The sequence below is a fragment of the Hemiscyllium ocellatum genome, chromosome 36 (genome assembly GCF_020745735.1).
Source record: "Hemiscyllium ocellatum isolate sHemOce1 chromosome 36, sHemOce1.pat.X.cur, whole genome shotgun sequence".
NCBI classification, from domain to species: domain Eukaryota; kingdom Metazoa; phylum Chordata; class Chondrichthyes; order Orectolobiformes; family Hemiscylliidae; genus Hemiscyllium; species Hemiscyllium ocellatum.
The window spans coordinates 36,571,324-36,594,915 of NC_083436.1; the positions used below are offsets into that span (position 1 = coordinate 36,571,324).

The 23,592-nt window shown below is 43.8% G+C and overlaps 1 protein-coding gene across 1 annotated transcript in view; it reads right to left on the reverse strand.

Annotated features, from left to right (window-relative positions):
* The window catches only part of LOC132833446 (probable E3 ubiquitin-protein ligase HERC4), a 47,694-nt gene extending 26,646 nt beyond the window's left edge, over positions 1-21,048 (reverse strand). The window contains exons 1-10 of the mRNA XM_060851734.1: positions 20,783-21,048; positions 16,494-16,650; positions 14,017-14,090; positions 13,706-13,927; positions 11,122-11,213; positions 8,319-8,446; positions 6,136-6,242; positions 4,836-4,900; positions 2,622-2,749; positions 725-784 (exon numbers count right to left, since the gene is read on the reverse strand). Coding sequence (XP_060707717.1) covers positions 725-784; positions 2,622-2,749; positions 4,836-4,900; positions 6,136-6,242; positions 8,319-8,446; positions 11,122-11,213; positions 13,706-13,927; positions 14,017-14,090; positions 16,494-16,650; positions 20,783-21,002 — 1,253 coding nt within the window. The 5' untranslated portion in view covers positions 21,003-21,048. The remainder of the gene's footprint in view (positions 1-724; positions 785-2,621; positions 2,750-4,835; positions 4,901-6,135; positions 6,243-8,318; positions 8,447-11,121; positions 11,214-13,705; positions 13,928-14,016; positions 14,091-16,493; positions 16,651-20,782) is intronic.
* Positions 21,049-23,592: the final 2,544 nt, after the last annotated feature.

The following is a 23,592-nucleotide window of genomic DNA, read 5'->3' on the forward strand; positions in this document are numbered from 1 at the left end:
TTATATCTGACTCCAAAGCACACAATTTAGGCTCATACTTCAGAGTTCAGCTGAGGGAGTTCCTCATTGTCAGAAATGATTGTAAACTGAGGCCTCTTATTTGGGTATAAAGGTTCCTGCGACATTATTTGGAAGAAAAGGGATGGAATTCTCTCAGTAGTTTGGCCAATACTCATCCCTCAACATCACATCTCAGCAAATGACGTGGTCATTCCGACACTGCTGTTTGCTGGACCCTGCTGCATACAAATTGGCTGCTACTTTATTACATATCACAAGGATCTCTCTGGCTGTGAAGCACTTTGCCAGCCCTGGATTTATGAATGCCAGAAAGACAAAAATACATAGTTTTATTGTATTTACAATCCAGGATATAATAAAATTGAGGGGACCCCAAAACTAGAGGGCACAGGTTTAAGGTGAGAAAGGCAAGATTTCAAAGGGATCTAAGTGTCAACTTTTTCACGTAGAGTCTATGGAATGAGCTGCCAGAGGAGGTGGTGGAGGCTGGTACAATTACAACATTTACATTTAAAAGGCACCTGGATGAATATATAAATAGGAAGGGTTTGGAGGGATATGGGCCAAATGCTGGGAAATGGGGATAGATTTATTGAGGATATCTGGTCGGCATAGATGAGTTGGACCAAAGGGTCTGTTTCCATGCTATACAGCTCTATGACTGTTCAGATTACCTTAATAACTTTGTTTCTGTTCCACTGACCTTTGCTTCAGAAAACTCCCAGTGACACAGGATGAAGAGGAGAATATTATTTCAATTTCCCTTTTTTGAAAGACAAAAAGTGTTAACAGTCAATAAGTGTACTTAAAACTGTGATAAATTACAATTCTAACGTGAAACATTATTGAGTGCGCGTAGAGTGTTCAATGTCTTCTGATCAATGAAGGGGATATTGATAAATTATTTTAACTAAAACCCTTTCATATTTAAAGTATTTATTAGGCCACTATGTTTCAAAATTCTTAGCAGCGAATGTTACCTAAAGGAGAGACAATTATATGCAAATGCTGCTTGCTTGCTATTATTGTGGAGCACAGGAGACAGTCCTGGATTTAACATAACGTGCCACCTTATTGGCAAGGTCACTCCTTTAGTGGCATCTCCAAAATATTGAGCTAACCATATGAGAAGTCACAAGAAGAAAGATGCGTACTCAGCTATTACAATCTGGAATGCATTGGCTGAAAGGATGATGCAGGCAGGTTTAAAAGGAATTGTCTAAAGGGAACTAGATATGGACAAGAAAAGAAAACCAAAATTGCAGAGTAACTGGGGAAGACTGGTGGTACTAGTATTAACTGGATAGTCTGAAACATTGATTTTCCTGCTCCTTGGATGCTGCCTGACCTGCTGTGCTTTTCCAGCACCACTCTAATCTAGCCTCTGATCTCCAGCATCTGCAATCCTCACTTTTGCCTCTTGCATAGATCTGGCACATGTTCAATGCCCATCTTTTACTATAACAATATTACCTCTCCATGACAAAAATGACTTGTTGTCTAACTGCTACTTCACAGTGCCAGGGTCCCAGGTTTGATTCCAGTCTCAGATGACTGTGTGTATGTTCTCCCTGTATCTGCATGTCTGTGTGATGCTCTAGTTTCCTCCAACAGCCCAAAGGTGTGTAGATTAGATTACTTACAGTGTGGAAACAGGCCCTTCGGCCCACCAAGTCCACACCGACCCGCCGAAGCACAACCCACCCATTCCCCTACATTTATCCCTTTACCTAACACTATGGGCATTTTAGCATGGCCAATTCACCTGACCCATGCATCTTTGGACTGTGGGAGGAAACCGGAGCACCCGGAGGAAACCCACGCAGACACAGGGAGAATGTGCAAACTCCACACAGTCAGTCGCCTGAGTCGGGAATTGAAACCGGGTCTCTGGCGCTGTGAGGCAGCAGTGCTAACCACTGTGCAACCGTGCTGCCCACGGTGTAGTTTAGGAGGACTGGCCATGCTGAATAGCTTGTAGTGTTCATGGATGTGCAGGCTACATGGAGCCGCCAAAGTGGGCGGCACGGTGGCACAGTGGTTAGCATTGCTGCCTCACAGCGCCTGTAGACCCGGGTTCAATTCCCGACTCAGGCGACTGACTGTGTGGAGTTTGCACGTTCTCCCCGTGTCTGCGTGGGTTTCCTCCGGGTGCTCCGGTTTCCTCCCACAGTCCAAAGATGTGCGGGTTAGGTGAATTGGCCATGCTAAATTGCCCGTAGTGTTAGGTAAGGGGTAAATGTAGGGGTATGGGTGGGTTGCGCTTCGGCGGGTCGGTGTGGACTTGTTGGGCCGAAGGGCCTGTTTCCACACTGTAAGTCTAATCTAATCTAATCTAATCTAAATGCGGGAATAAATGAGGGATAGAGAGGGTCTGGATGGGATGCCAGAGGGTCAGTGCAGACTCGATGGTTTAAATAGCCTCTTTCTGCACTTTAGGGATTCAACAATTCTATTTGTTAAACCATGTCGTTACAGTGTTCCACTGCTGCTCCTTCACAGGCTTTGCAAATCCCAATATTTATAGCTCCAATATGTGTGGGAATTCATTTTAAAAAAAAATACTTCAAGATCATAGAACCGATATAAACAGTGCTGACTTTTCTGCTTCAAGCCTCTCTTCGCTGAAATCAGCTGTGTTGATCCATTTGTCGACAATGGCTTCATTCATTGTGAGAATCTGCTGTGAACTGTCCCTGCAACGGAAGTCAGCTGCAGGCGTTGGATGCTGCAAAGGCAAGTCATCAGCAATTAAACAGTGAACTGAGAGATTTCTATAGCAATAGCAAATTCATTCAAGGTAACCCGTGCGACCTTGGTTAAATAAGTACAAAGATATATTTGACAGCAAGCCATTGATTGTAGAATAGAACCCAGGAATGAGTCCAAAGCACGAGAGATACTGATCACAGTTTTGATGAATCCAGCATCCAGCAGTGTAACAATGAGTATTCTGTTTAAATCATAAGCACGTCAAGACATGAAGACAAAGAAATATACTTTAATCTGAATATAATATTACCTGGTATTTTACCTAACATGTTATACGTCCAAAGGAACTTATTGTTAAAACTGAAAGAACTGCAGATGCTGTAAATCAGAAGCAAAACAGGAATTGCTGGAAAAGCTCAGAAGGTTTGGCAGCATCCATGGAGAGAAATCAGGATGAACGTTTCGGGTCAAGTGACCCTTCCTCAGCTGGGACTTTTTCAAAGCATTTGGAGCATTATTTCAAACTGCCAATTGCACGCTTTTGTAACAATCTTGGTGGATCTTTAGGATTTGTATCTGTGCTCTGCGTTTGTCAGTGGTTGAAAAAGAAGGCTTTGGTTTCCTAAGGAGACCTCTTTCTTTTCTGCCTTCACTTCAAATAAGCTAGTGTAATGCTGAAATTAAGGCATAATGATTCCACTCTAGGAATTGGGCATGATGTGATATTCTTGATCATCGACTGCTGAACAGCACTTTCAAGGATTGAACACCCTTTCTCTTCAATTTGTGTCTCAAAATCCACAACATTATTATCCCTAAGGTGCAGGGGGCTCAGTACTACATCCTACTGGCTACTGGTCACATTTGTCATTTCTATAATTCTGCTTCCCAAAATAAGTACAACTTGTAGTTTAGCCTGAAATATAGTTAATTGGGCTTGTGTTTCCTGTTGATTCAGTGAGATAAATCACACTCATAATATCCTGTACCATTCTATTGGTAGACCAAGTTTACTGTTGCCTCTTCCACCCAAGCCAATATTTCAGACATAAAACCACAATTATTAAAGTAGGCCAGGGTTATAGAGATTGGTTTGTTGTAAACAGCGCTTCTAAACAGTTTGGGATAATGTCATCTGCCTTCTCCAGGCTTCTTCCTTAAAGATCCCTCACATCTAGTCCTCCTAATGACCAAGCTGACCAATGTACCAGCTGGGATATTGTTGAAGGAAACCATTCTGGAAGACCCCAGGATTACAAATGGCCAATCCCAGCCAGTTCAGTGGAAAGTGTGCCACCACTCACCTTGTGGACTCAGCAGGGGGATAAGGCTATGAGGCTGCAACTCTACATCACAACCACAGATGGCTCCTGCTGCAGAGTGGCCATGGACCAACTGCAAGATCAGGGACTGATGCACCAAGCAGTTGAAATATGTCTTCCCAATTACCACCTTGGAATACACAGGAAGAAAGGACATTCGAGGACGGCAATGTTAATTGCTCTTTTGGTGCTGGAGTCCATGGAAGCACATCAAAGATGTAAACAAATGTCTTCAAAGACAGAGGGCAAACAGAAAGGTTTGCATTTATGTAGCACTTTTCATAGTCTCAGAATGTCCTATATTCCAAATGGATATGTTTTAAATTTGCACTCTCTCATAATGGCAGATATGTAGTCGCTATTTTGGGCATGGCAAGTTCCCACAATCAGCAAAGTGATGGTGACCAGATGAGTATTGGCTGGGAATACTGGGAATAAATCTCTTGCTCTTTTTTAAAATGGTGCCAGTGGATCTTTAACATCCATCCTTCACAGCAGCTGGGGGTTAACTGACTCACTCAGAGGACTAAGGGACATGCACCACCTGCTTCACATTAAATGGGGATTCTGAGGATATTGGCAAGTTACACAAGTCAGTCAAATGAGACAACCTTTGAGCCAGGAGCCCTGAGTTCAAGTCCCACTTCTCTCAGTCGTGTGAAAGAACATCTCTGACTAAGTTGATTAGAAAATATTTTTTTCACGTCTCATGATTTGAGGGCTATAACACAAGGTCAGTTTGTATTAACATCTAACCATGCGGACAGCTAGTGAGCTTACCTGAGTCTGAATGAAACTGGAATTTGGTCCTGCAAAAATCTTATAAATTTTGGCATTCTGTGACTCTACAAGAAAGAAATATTTTGGTAGAATTAGACACACTCTCACTGTAACAAAGCAAACCCAGCAAGTATATCAGAAAATGTGATCATACCAGTAATCCTGATAGAAGTGATATATAAAGAGCATTTGAGAAAAAATATTTATCATCTACTGTAAATTTAATCTGCTTTCTTTTTAAATTTGGGCATGAATATTCTGTCTCAGGGTATTGATTTGGATGGTGCTTTTCCATTGTAAACCACCAGAGATGTTGGCACACCCAAGGCTGTATGTTTCTATCACTCAATGGAGCCAATCTGTTTCAGTAGCTGCAAATGTTCCTGTCTATACATGAATGCATTGGGGACATTGAGCTTTTTCCTGAATATATAAGCAATGCCATGGATTGTTCAGCCAATGATGAATAAAGAAAGAAATGCAAATATGACACCAGACAGGAAGGGAGAAATCTGAAGGCATGGTTGTAAATCAGATGGTAGCAATACTGGACTAACATCTTCAATGATTTCTGGCTGGAAAATTGATGATTTAAAATCATTTTCATCTTTAATTAACAATGTAAGGACAGACTTGAAGATGTCTAAAAGCATTTTTAAAAAATGTAAAGTCACCTATCAGATTATAAGGCTGCTCTTCTATCATAGCAAGATCACTGGTAGTGTTTTAATCAAAGGGTTATCGCCCATCAAGCAAAGTAAAAGGTTGAACCTTGAGTAGCCACAGTTGATGCAGGAATTAAACCCACACTTTGAGGTATCACGCTGTATTGCAAACCCACTGTCCAGCTGACTGAGCTAACCAACCCCAGGTTTTTCTCAAACATAGTCACTGATGTAATATAGAAACTGAGAGAGTCACGTTGTGCTCAGCACCTTCCACAAATAACAGTGTGATTGTGAGTAATGTTTTTGTGATGCTGACTGAGGATTAAATATTGTTCAGGATGTGATCACTCTACAGTGCTTCTTCATATAATGCTGTGAGATCTTTGAATTCTAACCAAGCAGGCATGCAGGTTTTCATTTTTCAGCCTCGAGGAACGTACATAACTCCTAGAGGGTGACTTCAAGTTAGACACACAATGTGCTATCACTGAGCCACAGATAAATTATATTCAGGAAGCGACAAGAGGAAATGGTGATGAGACTCGGGAAGAATTAGTAACCAGTGCAAATTTGACATAAACAGCATCTGCAGTCAAACTACAAGTAAAGTTTGGAATGAATTGCAGTGGTACCTGTATGAATGTGATTGTTTGTTGAATTTTCCTCCATCTTCCCATGAATTGCAGAACCAAACGAAACCACAAGATCAGAGGATGGGATGTAGGCAAGGGTGTGATAGCTAAAGAATACAAGTCAGCAAGTAACATCAGTTTGTTTTTGAGTAACACAGGCGGGTGCATTGCTTCCTACCTTGCATTTGGATGACAGGTTTAGATGTTCCCCTGTCATACACACAATAAAATCCAGCCAAATGATCACTGGATTATTCTTTAAACATTTGATTGATAGGCTGGGGAGACTGGTTAGTAAGGTTGGACCTCATGGAATACAGGAAGAACTAGCCATTTGGATACAGAACTGGCTTAAAAGTAAAAGACAGATGATGGTGGTGGAGGGTTGTTTTTCAGATTGGAGGCCTATGACCAGTGGAGTGCCATAAGGATTGATGCTGGGTCCATTACTTTTCACCAGTTATATAAATGATTTGGATGTGAGCATAAGAGGTATAGTTAGTAAGCTTGCAGATGATACCAAAATTGGATATGTAGTGGACAGCGAAGAAGGTTACCTCAGTTTACAATGGGATCTTGATCAGATGGGCCAATGGGCCGAGACGTGGCAGATGGAGTTTAATTTAAATAAACGTGAGGTGCTGCATTTTGGGAAAGCAAACCTTAGCAGGACTTGTCACTTAATGGTAAGGTCTGAGGGAGTGTTTCTGAACAAAGAGACCTTGGAGTGCAAGTTCATAGCTCTTTGAAACTTGTGTCGCAGGTAGATAGGATAGTGAAGAAGGCGTTTGGTATGCTTTCCTTTATTGGTCAGAGTATTGAGTACAGGAGTTGGGAGGTCATGTTGCAACTGTACAGGACATTGGTTAGGCCACTGTTGAATATTGTGTCCCATTCTGATCTCCTTCCTATTGGAAAGATGTTGCGAAATTTGAAAGGGTTCAGAAAACATTTATAAGGATATTGCCAGGGTTAGAGGATTTCAGCTATAGAGAGAGGTTGAATAGGCTGAGGCTGTTTTCCCTGGAATGTCGGAGACTGTGGGGTGACCTTATAGATGTTTATAAAATCATGAGGGACATGGAAAGGATTAATAAACAAAGGGCTTTTCCCTGGGGTGGGGAAGTCCAGAACTAGAGGGCACAGGTTTACGGTGAGAGTGAAAAGATATAAAAGAGACCTGAGGGGCAACTTTTTCACACAGAGGGTGGTACGTGTATGGAATGAGCTGCCAAAGGAAGTGGTGGAGGCTAGTACAATTGCAACATTTAAGAGGCATTTGGATGGGTTTTAAATAGGAAGGGTTTGGAGGGATATGGGCTGGGTGCTGGCCGGTGGGACTAGATTTGGTTGGGATATCTGGTCAGCATGGACAAGTTGGACTGAAGGGACTGTTTTCTAAGGAAACAGACATCTCTCTGACTCTATGACTTGTGGCTAGCCCAGTACTTACAACCAATCCTAGGAAGGATTTGCACGTGGGATTGTGATTTTTTAAATGCAGACTAGGAACCCAGGTTAGTCATCAAGTATCGTGGTTGATGGGAGTAAGAGACAAACATCACTGCCAATTTTGATGAACTCAAATTTATGCATGGAGGAAAATGAGAAACTAACCAGAAATGAAGTGAAATAGTCAGGGCTGCAAGATATGACAACATGGGACTTTTATTTCAGGTTTCCACAGATTGCTTTTGTCTGAGGTATGATTATCAGAAGTAATTAGTGTTTTATGTTTGAATAAAAGCGAAGATTAGCATTAGGAGACTGAGCATTCTGCATGCCATCAGCACAAGAGCGGGAGCATTAAACAATTGAAGCTAAAGCACACTTAAAATGGGAATGTTTCCAGGATGGTTCCCTCTGCTGTGGCATAATATCCTGTGATCGCAGCAGCATAAAAGAATAGAAAACTGAAAGAACTGTTTCTGATTTCCAGCATCTACAAAGACAGAAATTGTTGAAAAAGCTCAACAGTTCTGGCAGCATCTGTGGAGAGAAATCAGACTTAATATTTTGGGTTTCACTAGACACCTCCCATACCTCACATTTTTTCTAAAATCCAGTGGATACGGTTCCAACCTGTTTAGCATTTGCTCATAAGACAATTGCTCCATTCTCGGGATTAGCCGAGAGAACCTTCGTAAAGCCAACTTGCTTGTCAACGATCCAGTGCCACTTACCTGCCACAGGCGATCTGCGAAACCTCGTCCTTGATTTGCTCCACTTTCTGAAAGGTGTTCACGTCAGCTTTCGTGCTCATTCCCAGTTGCCCAGCTCTTCCTTCCCCACATGTGAAGACACTTCCACTCTACACAGAAATCAGAATTACGCCATATGGGTTCAAGGCACTTCCTCACACACAGAGGAGTGGTAATCCAGAAACTCCCTCCTGTACATTTTGGGTCAGGGCAGGGACTAGTTCTAAGTGCAAAAGCAAAACACTGCGGATGCTAGAAAATTGAAATAAAATAACAGAAAGTGCCAGAAAGGCTCAGCAGATTTGGTAGCACTGAATAATTATTTCGAGTCCAACATGATTCTTTGAACTGAAGCTTATTATTAAGAATAAATGTATGTTTCTGTTTCCACAGACCTGTTGAGTCTCTTCAGCACTTGGTGTTTTTAATTCTAAATGTGAGTTCATTCCTATTCAGCCTCAAAAAATGTATACAATGATCTGCATCTATAAAAATATATTTGTCCCCAGAGAAATATATGTACCCTGCAATAGGTTATCATCCACTCACTAGGTCTGGGGAGGGATTGGACTTAAAGCTCAGTTACTTATTAAATTATATTGCGAACATCACATCAATTGGACTTGAAGGGGTCACACATCTGTTGCTATAGCAATGTTTCCACTCATCTTAGTTAAATAACCAACAAGAACATGTGCAAGTTTATGGTGCATTTAACATAGAAAACCATCCCAATGGAAACCAATGACAGTTTAGGGATAAAGCTTCCCCTTAATTTTAAACATACAGAGAAAATGTACCTTTTAGATCTTCATCAAGGCTCAGGAGTCTGTACATTCTATTATCCATTCAATATACAATATGAAGCACATTGGGGATTAGCAGGTTAGATATCATGAACAAATAGCTACCCAATGTAATGTTGGAACCCTGAGCTGAAATTTTGGGGTTGCAGCAGTTAGTGATAACTATGAATTAGGATCCCTAAAGTGTGGAAGCAGGCTACTCAGTTTATCGAATTGAAAAGTGTGGTGTGGGAAAAGTGCAGCATGCCAGGCAGCATCCGAGGAGCAGGAGAATTGATGTTTCGGGCATAAGCCCTTCTTCAGGAATGAGGCTGGTATGCCAAGCGGGCTGAGATAAAAGATGGGGGGGGGTGGAGGGACGCTGGGAATACGACAGATGAAAGGAGGTGGGGGTGAGGGTGATAGGCCGGAGAGCGGGTGAAGACGGAGAGGTCGGGAAGAAGATTGCAGGTCAAGAGGGCGGTGCTGAATCCGGGGGTTGGGACTGAGATAAGGTGGGGGGAGGGGAAATGAGGAAGCTGAAGAAATCTGCATTCATCCCGTGTGGTTGGAGGGTTTCTAGGTGGAAGATGAGGCGCTCTTCCTCCAGGCGTCGTGTGGCCAGGGTCTGGCGATGGAGGAGGCCAAGGACCTGCATGTCATTGGCGGAGTGGAAGGCGAAGTTAAAGTGTTCAGCCACGGGGCGGTTGGATTGGTTGGTGCAGGTGTGCCAGAGGTGTTCCCTGAAACGTTCCGCAAGTAGACGGCCTGTCTCCCCAATGTAGAGGAGACCACATCTGGTGCAGCGGATACAGTAAATGATGTGTGTGGAGGTGCAAGTGAATTTGCAATGGATATGGAAGGATCCATTTTGCCTTGGAGGGAGGTGAGGAGGGGAGGGAGGGGGGAGGTGTGGGCGCAAGTTTTGCACTTCTCGCAGTTGCAGGGGAAGGTGCCAGGAGTGGAGGTTCGGTTGGTGGGGGGTGTGAACCTGACGAGGGAGTCGCAGAGGGAATGGTCTCTCCAGAACGCTGATAGGGGTGGGGAGGGAAATATATCCCTTGGTGGTGGGGTCTGTTTGGAGGTGGCAGAAATGATGGAGGATGGTACGATGTATCTGGAGGTTGGTGGGCTGGAAGGTGAGGACCAGTGGGGTTCTGTCCTGGTGGCGATTGGAGGGGCGGGGTTCAAGGGCGGAGGTGTGGGAAATGGAGGAGATGCGGTGGGGAGTATCATCGACCACATCAGAGGGGAAATTGCGGTCTTTGAAAAAGGAGGCCATTTTCTCCTACTCGGTTTATCAAGTCCACATCGACCTTCTAAAGAGCATCCCACCCAGACTCACTCTATCCTTTAACACTGCATTTCCCAAGGCCAAATCACCTAGCCTGCACCTCCCTGCTGTGGGGCAATTTAGTACAGCTAATCCACCTAACCTGCACATCTTTGAGGAAACCGACACAGACATGGGAAGAATGTGCAAGTTCCACATGGACAGGTGCCCAAGGGTGGATTCGAATCCAAGTTCCTGGCACTGTGAGGCAGCAGTGCTAACCATTAAGCCACCATGCCACCCTAAAAGAACATCTTGCACTGATTAGGAATTAAATTAAAATTTGGAACTGAAAGCTAATCTAGGTAATGGTGACCATGAAATCATGAACAACTCTATGCAATAATGTAGCTGGTTCATTGATGTCCTTTTGGAAAAGGATTCATCCGCCCTGACCTGGTCTTACATACACGTGCGTTGTGGTTAATCCTCCTCCAACAAACCACCTCTTTTGAGGTCCATGAGAGCTAGTTTTGGTAATAATGTTCCTAAGTTTCACTGAAGTATTTTTTTCTAATCGATCAGTTCATGACAACCACCTCAATAACGCTTTTTGTATTTAAATGCTGAAGTAAGTTGGTAATTAATCACTTCACTTTGCTTCTAAACCTCAAGTGTGCCAGTCACTGCTGAGAAGAACCCAATAAGCTTATTGACTAACGAATACCTTTGTTAATAGAGCGGTATGTTGACTCCCACAAGAGATGTATGTGACTCTGTGCTTCTTCATTTGTTTCACTCGACACGGGCTGACCTTATCTATTGAGAGGACAACATGCTTTAGTAATGAAGATTTCTATTTAGCATTCAGCAGTTTTACCAATCAGAATGTTGGTGTCACACTCTCCACCAAACCAGCAACAGGGAAGGAAGGTGATAAACTATAAGGGCTGCTAACCTGCCATTGGCAGATATAGTGAAAAGTTTACTTTCAAAAGCATTATCATCACCAAATCCAACAAAATCAGCATCTTGGAGTTGACCATTTGACCAGAAACTGAATTGGACCAGCCATATAAATACTGTGGCTACAAATGCGTCTCCAAGGTTTGGAATGCTGTGGTAACTCACCTTCTGTCTCCTCAAAGCCTGTCCACCATCTATAAGACACAAGTCAGGAGTGTGATGGAATGGTCACCACTTGTCTGAATAAGCAGAGCTGCAACAACACTTGTACAAACAAGGAACAAGAGGAGACCACTCAGCCCTTCAAGCCTGCTCTGCCAATCAATAAGATCATGGCTGATCTAATTTCAACTCACCACTACATTTCTACATATCCTTGATAATCTTTCCACTGCCTTGGTGGTGAGGGATTTATCTGCCTTTGCCTTAAAATGTTTGAAGATTCTGAATCACTGTCTTTTGAGGAAAGGAATGCCAAAGGCTCTCAACCCTCTGAGAGAAAAAGTATTTCAATGTCTCTGCTTTAAATGGGTGACCCCTTATTGTTAAACTATGACCCCTCATTCTAGATTCTCCCACAAGAGGATATATCTTTTTGACATGCCCTCAGTCAAGTCCTTTCACGATCTTATAAGTTTCATTAAGCCATCTCTGACTCTTCTATACAGCAGAGGATGCAGGCCTAGCCTGTCTAGCCTTTTCTCCAAAGACAATCTGCTCATTCCTGGTACAGTCTAATAAACCTTCTCTGAATAGCTTTCAACATATTAGCATCCTTCTGTATTGTACTCAATACCCTACATGCTGTGTCACCAAAGTCCTATATAACTGAAGCATAACTTCCCTACTTTTGCATTCACTTCTCCTTGTAATAAATTGGAAAATGCTATTAGCTTTCCTGATTACTTGCTTTACCTGCATGCTAACCTTTTGCAATTTAGGCACTAAGACATTCAGATTTCTTTGCTTCTCAGGGCTCTACAACCTCTCACCATTTAGATAATATGCTTCTTTTCTATTCTTTCTGCCAACATGGATTATTTCATCCTTTCTCCCAATGCATTCCATTTGGAAGATCTTTGCCACTAACTAAACCTTTTTATACCTCATTGTATGCTTTTTAGGTCCTCTTCACGACTCTCAAGAAGCTTTATCCCATCCAGGACAAAGTATTCCCATTAATTACCACTACACCCACTGCCTTCAATATTCACACACTCTAATACTAAAGCACAGAGGTAGCACTGTGTACCATCTACAACATGCACTGCACTAACTCACCAAGGTTTCTTTGACAGCACCTTCCAACACCTCAACCTCTACCAGTTTGAAGGTCAAAGGCTGCAGATGCTTAAGAACACCACCACCTGCAAGTTCCCCTCCAAGCTACATGCCAGTCTGACAGAGAACTTTGTTATCTTTTCTTCACTGTCGATTGGTCAAAATCCTGGAACTCCCTTCATAACATATCTGTCAGCTCCTCTACACCAGAAAGACTGCAGCTATTCAAGAAGGCAGCTCGCAGCTGGGTGTCTGAGAACTCCGGGATCTGTTTGGGTGGAATATGGAACACATTCCTTTGGACTTTCTTACAAACATAGTGCACCAGAAAACGGACAATTTTTACAAGACATGGCAACCCTTTTTGAAGCAGATATGTCCGTTATTTTAATGAGGGCTTTTTTCTTGCCATGATGGTTTGGTTTAATAAGCCGAATGTCCTGAAAGAAAGAATTTCGAGCAAATGTGGGTTTAATAATTGATGCACTCGAAGGTTGAGAGCTGAGGTCCTGTTATGCCGAGCAGCGCTATTTATTAACTTATTTATTTATTGATGTGTAATGAGTGAAGTTGTGAGTTCTTTTGTAGAGTAGTATAGTAGTTGGTTTATTGTTGTTGTTTTTGTTGTTGTAATGTTTTTTATATTTTTGTAATTTTATAATTTTATAAAGAAACGTAATTTTATAAAGAGACTTAAGGGGCAACGTTTTCACACAGAAGATGGTGCATGTATGGAATGAGCTGCCAGAGGAAGTGGTGGAGGCTAGTACAATTGCAACATTTAAGAGGCATTTGGATGGGTATATGAATAGGAAGGATTTAGAAGGATATGGGCCAAGTGCTGGCAGGTGGAACTAGATTGGATTGGGATATCTGGTCGGCATGGATGGGTTGGACCAAAGGGTCTGCTTCTGTGCTGTACATCTCAATGACTCTATGTCTCTAAGTTATGAGTGTGACCTACTGTCATGAGTTGACAAGACGTCTATTTGATTGATCCTGCTCATATCTTTAGTGACATCTGATTAACTTGAAGGGGAAAATGTGCTCTAGCATGTTCTTACCCACTGTGCTCTTGAGCCCCAGTTGTCCATGATTATTTCTTCCCCAACTGAACACTGCCCCAGAGAGAGACAGGACAAAGCTGTGCCGTCCCCCTGCAGCAATCTGAGCCACTGGAATCCCAGTGAGAGAGATCACGTGTCTGGGTTGTAGCTGGCTGTATACTTTCTCGCCGAGTCCTAGCTGCCCATAAGTATTCTGTCCCCAGGAATAGACATCACCACCTAAAGAGAATGGACAAACTTTTCCATTAGACAATCCAATGATAGGCATGATGCTGAAAACTTCATTGTGATCAGTAATAATGTGTTACCTTTGGAAAGAGCCAGTGAGTGGTAACGGCCACATGTAACCTGCACTATTGGATTGCTGGCCAAGTCTACTCCCCTGCAAATCAAAGAAAGGTATTTCTTTCAACTCTTCCAAGCAAAGTATGTGAACAATACGCAGTAGTTGACATCAGCAGGTAGCCTGTATCTCCATTCTATAAGATCATGGCTGATGTGATATTCCTCACATCCACTTTCCTGCGTTTTCCTCTTAACCCTTCATTCCCCCCCACTGATCAACAATTACCTATTTCAGCCTTAAATATGCTCTGTAGTAGGTGTTCCAAAGACTCACGACCCTCTGAGAGAAGACGTTCCTCCTCATTTTGGAGCTGCCTCACAATATCCGGGACTCGGTTTCGATTCCAGCCTTGGGTGACTGCACGTGTGGAGCTTGTATTTTCTCCCTGTGTCTGTGCGGGTTTTCTCCGGGTGCTCTGGTTTCCTCCCACACTCAAAGGTGTGCAAGTTAGGTGGATTGGCCATGCTAAGTTGCCTCTTAGTGTGAGAGATATGCCGGCTAGGTAGATTTACAGGGGAGTGCAAGGTTATAGGAATAGGATGTGATGGATGGATTTGGGTGGGATGCTCTTTGGCGGGTGCAGGGGGACCTGGTGGGCCAAACTGCCTCTTTCTGCACTGTAGGGATTCTATGATTCCATGATCTCACTCTTAAATTGGCACCTCTTTATTGGCACCCTCTGGTCATAGGCTCTCCCATAATGAGAAACATCCTCTCAGCATTTACCTCAGCAAGCCCCTTAAGAATCCTATTTGTTTCAATCAGATCACCATTCATTTTTCTGAACACCAATGAGTAGAGTCCCAGCCTATGTAGTCTTTGTTCATAAACCAATCTTTCTCTTCAGGAATCCATTGTAGTGAAACTTCTCTAAACTGCCCCCACTTCCTGAAGTAAGAGGACCAAAATCATAGTAATCCAGAAGTGCTTGACCAGCGCCTGGTATAGGTGAGGAAAGACTCCCCTAACTTTACATTCCAACCCACTTGAAATAAGGGTCAATATTCCATTTGCCTTCCTGCATTTGTATGCTAGCTTTCTGTGTCTCAGGCAGAAGCATCCCCAAGTCCCTTTCTGCAGTTTTTTTCTCCAATTAAATAATGCTGTACTCTCTCGTTCTTCTGTCCATAAAAAACTTCATAATTTCCTACATGATACTCCATTTACCAATATTTTTGCTTAATCTATCAATATCTCCCCTATCAATATCAATACCTGTTTGTATCCCTGTCGTAAGTTGTCTTTCCAGCTATTTTTGTGCAGTCGGCATATTTGGCTACAGTCTGGATGTTTCTATTCGATGTCAGAGGGATAGGGGCGGGGTGCTAGATTGGGTTGGGATATCTGGTTGGCATGAACGGGTTGGACAGGGTCTGTTTCCGTGCTGTACATCTCTATGACTCTATGACTCTATTCCATTGCCTGTATTCATGAAGAATTGCTCGAAAAGGAGCAGATCACCGGGAACATAGCACCTAAATCTCTCTTCGGCACCTTACAAGTTTCGCAGTTTGTGGAAAACCCACTATAATGTGCTTTATTTCAAAGATGATGATATAATTGTACCAGATTGAAAGCTATTAATGGCTAACAATCATTGGTTCTGTTTTTCTATTGGATTCCTTAACTTCCATAGAAATGCAGGAACTGGAAGACAAGAAACTTATTTAGTTTACTATCTACTATCCCACTAGACAAATGATACAACAATAATGGAGTTGTTCACTAGACATGCCATCAGCCTACAACAGACTCAGACATAAGGTGAGGGAAACACCAGTTTTGGTAGGGAATGGCGTTTGAATCTTCCTCCAAAGAGTCATATTGGACTTGAAACAGACTTGAAAATTGAGCAAGTTCAATGCAGAAAGGATGTTCCTGATAGTGGGGGAGTCCAGAACGAGGGGTGACAGTCTAAAGGAGTGGAGTAAACCATTTAGGAAAATGAGGCAAAATTTCTTCTCTAGACAGTGGTAAGCCTGCGGAATTCACTACCACAAAAAGCAGTCAAGGCAATACATTGTATGATTCCAAGAAGGAGTTGGATATAGTACTTGGGACTAAAGGATTAAATGGTATGGGGGGAAAGCGGGAACAGTCTATTGAGTTGAGTGATCTGCCGTGATCATAATGAATGGCGGAGCCATTGAAGGGCTGAATGGCCTACTCCTGCTCCTATTTTCTGTGTTTCTAAGAAACATTAACTCTGTTTTTCTCTCCCACAGATGCTGTCAGACATGGAGCTTCTCCAGCACTTTCTGCTGTTATTTACAGAGCTCTGTATTCTGTCAAATAGTAACCTAAGTAATATTACTGAGACCTTGGTCTGGAATTGTAACAATATATGTACTCTCTTTAGACAGCCATCTGGTGTTCAGTTAACAACAAGTATGTAAGCACTAGACTATGCTTATCCAGTGTGGACTTATTTCGTCATACCTTGGATGAGAAACAATGTCACATCTCCCAGTGCCCAGTTGCCCATAGGTTCCAGCTCCCCAGGCAAAGACAGATCCATTTTCACAAAGGGCCAAGGTGTGATGCTTGCCACATGCCACATGGATAACTTTCTTTGTGTTTAGAGCCATTACCTGTCCTGTAAAAAACACACACACAACTTATGTATGTGACATGCATACATTATCCATCCCGTAAATTACATTGTTTATTGACTGTTCTGTCGTCAATGTAAATAGGTTTATTATGAGATCCTTTCTCAACCATATCATTTTATTCTAAAATCATTGGCAACAGTAGAGTTAAGAATTCCCAAATTTCTTACTGCCCTCTGAACATATGGTCACATGCAGGCTCTGAAGATTCAGATGAAACATCTCCCTACTTACCCAATATGCCTTCATCACACACATTGGCTCTCTATGTGATTGAGCTGAAGTGGAAAAGATTAGAGATTTGCGTGCTGTCAGAGCATCTGGTGGTGGTTGGTTAAAAGGTGAAACATACTGATTCTGAAAATATCACATTCTTATGGCATTTTTTCACTCATGGGACATGGGTATCACTGGCTGAGCTGACATTTATTGCAGACTCCTAGTTGCCCTTGAGAAGGTGGGGGTGAGCTTCCTTCTTGAACCACTGCATGGATCCACAATGCCATTAGGGAGAGAATTCCAGAATTTCGATCCAATGACACTGAAGGAATGGTGATATATTTCTAAATGGGATTAAAGCAGTTAAATGGTTGTTTTTGACTAGCGCAGACTTGATGGGCTGAAATGCTTTTTTATTTCCTGTGCTGTAGACCCCTATGATTCTGTGACCCTTGGGTCAAGATGGGGAGTGTCTTGGAGGGGAAGGTGCAGATGATGTTACTAGTCCTATTTGTTTGCTGCCCTTGTTCTTGCCTTGGAAGCGGTCATGGGTTGGATGGTGCTGTCTCTGGATCTTTGGTGAACTTCTACAGTGTTTCTTGTAGATAATACACACAGCTGCTACAGAACATTGGTGGTGAAGGGTGTGTATGATTGCAGATGAAGCGCCAATCAAACATGCTGCTTTGTCCAAGATGGTATCAAGCTTCTTGAGTGCTGCTGGAGCTGCACTCAAGTGGGAAGGTGGGGAGTAGTCCATCATACTTCTGACTTGTGTCTTGTAGATGTTGGGCAGGCTTTGGGCGTCAGAATGTGAGTTACTTGCTGCAATATTCCTAGCCTTTGACCTGATCTTGTAGCCAGATATGTATACGGCTGATCCAGTTCAATTTCTGGTCAATGGTTATCCCCAACTATGGATCGTGGGAGATTCAGTGATGGTATCACACTGAATGTCAAGGGGCAATGTGGTTAGATTGTGTCTTATTGGAGATGATCATTGCCTGGCATTTGTGTGGTGTGAATGTTACTTTGTCTTAACTCTTAGTGTTTACAACACTATGTCAATATTTTAAAATTCATTCATGCGATAGAGGCACCACTAACTAAGCCAGCATTTGTGCCCATCCCTCTAAATGCCCTTGAGAAATGTGAGTAGCCTTCTTGACCCGTTGCAGTCCTTACTATTCATAGACATCCACAATGCTACTGGGAAGGTAGTTTCAAGACATTGCTTCAGCGACAGTGAAGGATTGGTGACATAGTTCAAGTCACCAAATGGATAAATTATAGGAGAGGAATGGGTTGCACCTTAATAGGTGGGGGAACCAGCATTCTCGCAGGCAGGTTTGCCACTGCAACACAGATGTGTTTAAATTAAGTAGTGGGAGGGAGGGGTCAAACTGGAAATTTAAGAATGAAATTAAAGAGAAAGTGAGAATAAGAGAAGTTAAGACAGACAACAGAGTCAATGGAGCAGAAAACTCAAGAAGAGTTCATACAGTATGGTCAAGTGAAATAGGGATTGATAGAAAGGGAGAGGGGGGTAATTAAGAATACTATATATGAATGCACGAAGAATAAGAAATAAGGTGGATGAGCTGGAGGCTCAATTGGAAATTGGCAGGTATGATGTTGTGGTGATAACTGAGACGTGGCTTCAAGTGGACAGGGCCTGGGAAATGAATATTCAAGGCTATACATGCTATCGAAAGGACAGACTGATGGGCAGAGTGACCCTGCTGGTGAGGAATGATTCTATGCCCCCTTGCGAGGGCGTCATAGAATCAGGAGATATAGAGTCAGTATGGATAGAGCTGAGAAATTCTAAGGGTGGAAAGATCCTGATGGGAGTTATCTACAGGTCCCCAAACGGTAGTCTGGGTGTAGGGTGTAAGTTGAAAAAGGAGTTGAAATTGGCCTGTCGCAAAGGTATTACTACAGTTGTTATGGGGGATTTCAACATGCAGGTAGACTGGGAGAATCAGGGTGGTACCGGACCCCAAGAATGGGAGTTTGTGGAGTGCCTCCGAGATGGATTCTTAGAACAGCAACGAGGTCCTTATGCAGGTGTACAGGGCCCTGGTGAGACTGTACCTGGAGTATTGTGTGCAGCTTTGGTCTCCAAATTTGAGGAAGAACATTCTGGCTATTGAGGGAGTGCAGTGTAGGTTCATGACGTCAATTCCCAGAATGGCTGGACTACAACCATATGTTGAAAGATTGGAGCAACTAGGTTGTACACACTTTAGTTTAGAAGGATGAGAGGGGATCTGATTGAGACAAATAAAATTATTAATGGATTGGACACTCTGGAGGCGGGAAGCATGTTTCTACTGATGGGTGAGTCCAGAACTAGAGGACACAAATTAAGAATAATGGGTAGGCCATTTAGAACAGAGTTGAGGAGAAACATCTTCACCCATAGAGTGGGGGGTGTATGGAATGCTCTGTCCCAGAAGGCAGTGGAGGCCAAGTCTCTGGATACTTTCAAGAAAGAGATGGATAGAGCTCTTAAAGATAGTGGAATCAAGGGTTATGGGGATAAGGAACAGGCTACTGATTGTGGGTGATCAGCCATGATCATAATAAATGGTGGTGTTGGCTCGAAGGGCTGAATGGCCTACTCCTGCACCTATTGTCTATTATCAGAATGGTGTGTGCAACATGGACAGGCCTTATGGTTTGTAATGTCCTATGCATCAGCTGCTGTTTCCCTTTTAGCTTTTAGAGGGCCTGGGTTTGGAGAAGTTGCAAGATTGCTAAGCTATGTCACTGAGAAGGTGCTGCCCTCCTACACACTCTTTTTTGTGGCTGTTCTGATCAGAATGGTCTAGGCACTTGTGCAATGTTAACCAATATGGCAGTCTGGCTGAAACTCCCTGAGAGGGGAGGGGAGAGAGGGGAGAGGGGGAGGGGAGAGAGGGGAGAGGGGGAGGGGAGAGGGGGAGGGGGGAAGGAGGGGAGAGGGGAGGGGAGGAGAGGGGGATGGTGGGGAGGGAGGACGGAGAGGGGGAGGAGGGGGAGGAGAAGGGGTAGGAGGGGGAAGGAGAGGGGGATGAGGGGGAGGAGGGGGAGGAGAGGGGGAGGGGGGGAGGAGAGGGGAGGAGGGGGAGGAGAGGGAGGAGAGGGGGAGGGGGGAGGAGAGGGGGAGGGGGGAGGAGAGGGGGAGGGGGAAGGAGGGGGGAAAGGGGGAGGGTGTGAGGGAGGGGAGGGGGAGCGGGGAGGGGTGGGGAGCGGGGAGGGGTGGGGAGAGGGGATGGGGGAAGGGGAGGGGGAGGGGGAGGGGAGGGGAGAGGGGAGGGGAGGGGGAGGGGTGGGGAGAGGGGGAGGGGAGGGGGAGGGGTGGGGAGGGGGGAGAGGGGGAGGGGAGGGGGAGGGGTGGGGAGGGGGAGAGGGGGAGGGGAGGAGAGGGTTGAAGAGGTTGCAGACTCCAACTCCCAGCTGAGGTTGCTGTCACTGTAACAAAGTGTAACTTTGAACTCTGCACGTAACAACTGTGTATCGAAACTACTGAGCTCAAGGCAGCTTCTGGAAGCAGCAACTCTGGGAGAAAGCGAAACTGAAAAGATGGGAAGCGAAAGCAGTGACTGTGCAAGTGAATATCTAAGGAGACTGACAAATCGGCTTTTAATTTGACTCGAGTATCAAAACTAAACCGAGATGAGCGCAAGTCAATTGTCTTTGGATTTGTCCTGAGTTAGTAACTTTTCCACACAATATCCCACAAGGAATATCCAGGGTAGGGCTAAAGGGACCTGCCATACGGACACAAATCTGTTGCACATTGTGACAACTGGAGTGTCCAACTGGGATGGGAACTGACCGACACCAAAAGCGTGTGGAAGGTTTGCAGCGTCTCCTGCCTACTGCACCCAGCTCAGTTTGACACCTTACCGATGGAGGGGGATCCGCTCCCCTGCCTCGCGAGTTGCCCGTTCTCGTTCTCGCCGCAAGTGAACACGGTGCCATCGTCCACGAGGAACACCGAGTGCCTCTCTCCACAGCAGACCGCTTTCACCGCCCGGTTCCGCAGGCACTCCACCTCTTGCGGCTCTGAAGTGGTTTGGTGCTTTAATCCCAGCTGGTGGGAAACGCCAGATCCCCAGCACAACATCCTCTGTCCGCTCGCAGCCCTGTGACCGTTCACCCAGAGTCCTCCCCCTCCTTCCCTCTGGCAGTCCTGTCCCTCCTTCTGTGTCTCACACGCACACTGTGCCTCTGTCTATCTGAACGAGGCATTATTGAAAAACATGTTTTGCATTAGACCAATCAGCTAACGTCTTTATTCTCCAGTCGCCCTGAAAAGGTCGTTTTTGGAAAGAATTGATAGGCTAAGTCTCTCTCTCCCTCAGAATTTGCCAAACCCACCGATTGTTTCCAACAAAATAAAAGAATTGCGGATGCTGGAAATCAGAAACGAAAATGGAAAATTACCAGAAAAAGGTTCAGCAGGTCTGACAGCATCACCGAAACACTATCTCTGCTTTCTCTCCACAGATGCTGCCAGACCTGCTGAGTTTTCCCAGCAATTTCTGTTTTTGTTGTTGAGTATTTCCAACACTTCGTTCTTGTCTCACACGCACAAAAACATCACGTTTCACACAGCACAGCATTTTGCAGGTCAATTCATTACTTGGAAATGGGGTCACCCACTGAATAAAGGAAATAGGTTTCTCAAGGACAGAAAACAGGAAGATTTTTGTTGTCTATTGCTTTTCACAGCCATTCGTCTCTCAAAGGTGCTTTACAGGCAGTGAAGATTTTGTTTCAAAGTGGTATAATGCTCTTGTAATGTAAGAAATGGAGCAGCTAATTTTTCTCCCACTTTTTAACATACCCTTTCAGGAGATATGAGCATATGCTGGAACAAGCAGATACTTTGCCCATCCCCACTTAGCCCAAAAACTGCATCACTGCTCAACGGTTTCAGAGTGCAGTAATGAGTCAATCCCAATACTGTGCATTTTATGTTACATACAGTAGACCAGGTAAAGATGGCAGATAAGGAAGGGAAGGTCATTAATGAACCTGATAGGCTTTATGACAAATTTACAGTCACCACTCCAAACTTGAGCTTTCATTCTGGAATTATTGGTTGATTTTTGTCTTTTTAAAATCTTACTTCTCTCACCTTAAAAAATATGCCCCCTGGTCTTGAAATCCCCCAAGAATGCAGTGTGCTAACTGGCTGCTACATTTGAATAGGAACTACAATTCTAAAATGCTTCATTGGCCATAAATGAAGCTTTGGGATGTCCTGTAACGTACTATATAGAGTCACTTCTTTCTTTTTCCTTTCAGTATCTATTACTTATCCTGAGAAAATGGTCCACTGCATTTGATTTACCCAGTTACATCACAAGCAATTCTGTGGTGTAATATGAAGATTCACAGTATACTGTGGCTGCTAAGACACCCATTATCCAGAACTAGAGGGCATAGGTTTAGGGTGAGAGGGGAAAAATATAAAAGAGACCTACGGGGCAACTTTTTCACACAGAGGATGGTACGTGTATGGAATGAGCTGCCAGAGGAAGTGATGGAGGCTAGTACAATTGCAACATTTAAGAGGCATTTGGATGGGTATATGAATAGGAAGGGTTTGGAGGGTGCTGGCAGGTGGGACTAGATTGGGTTGGGATATCTCGTCGGCATGGACGAGTTGGACCGAAGGGTCTGTTTCCATGCTGCACATCTCTATGACTCTATAACACAAACTGCCTACCCTGCACTTGCCCAATGCATATTGGTATCTCAAGTATCAATTCTGTGCTTTGCAATTTTCAATTATCTACTCTCACACATATTGGTTCTCCAAGTTTCAACTCTTTCTGAGTTTTTTCTTCCACTTTCAACTTCAAATTCTGATTTTTATGATGTATGTGATTTTTTTAGGCAAGGGGTGACCCAAGAGGCATCATTAAAATAATGAAAGGCACTTTTTAGTGTGGATACTCAGGGACTGAGTATGACTGACAAGACAGTACAAACACTGGGAGTTGAGCCAAGTGTGGGAGTTTAGGCCAGTGACCTTGCTATGTCTTCCAGCTATTTTTACAAGGGGCTGCTTTAAAGTTGAAGTGCTGCTGGTTAGATCTAAGAGTGGCCCTGGGTGAATAATAATCTTTGTCAAGAAGCATGAGCAGCAACAAGGTAAAGGCAAGGTAAGACTTTTTTTCCCTCAAACACAGCTAGTTATTAAAGGGACGGAGATGGCAGTCAATAGAGTGATATGTCACTCCTGTCAGACGTGGGGAGATCAAGGAACAGTCGACTGTCCCTGGTAACTATGTCTGCAGAATGTGTGTCTTGCTGCAGGTCCACTCAGACCACATAGATTGGTTGGAGTGACACCGAAGAGCATATGGGAGGCAGAGAGTGAGTTAGATTGTAGCTTCAGGGAGATGGTGACAACACAGGTTCAGTCAGGTTTAGTGGGATATTGACCAAGTGCTGGCAAATGAGACTAGATTAATTTAAGAAATCTGTTCAGCATGGATGAGTTGGACCATAGGGTCTGTTTCTGTGTTGTATGTCTCTAGGTAATGGGTAACTGCCAGGAGAAGGTAGACAGGTAGTACAGGAGTCTCCTGTGGCCATCCCCCTCTCTAAGAAATATACAATTTTGGATAAATTAGGGGGATAGATTCTCGGCAGTAAATAGCAGCACCAGCCAGCTCTTTGGCACCTCGAATGGTTGTATT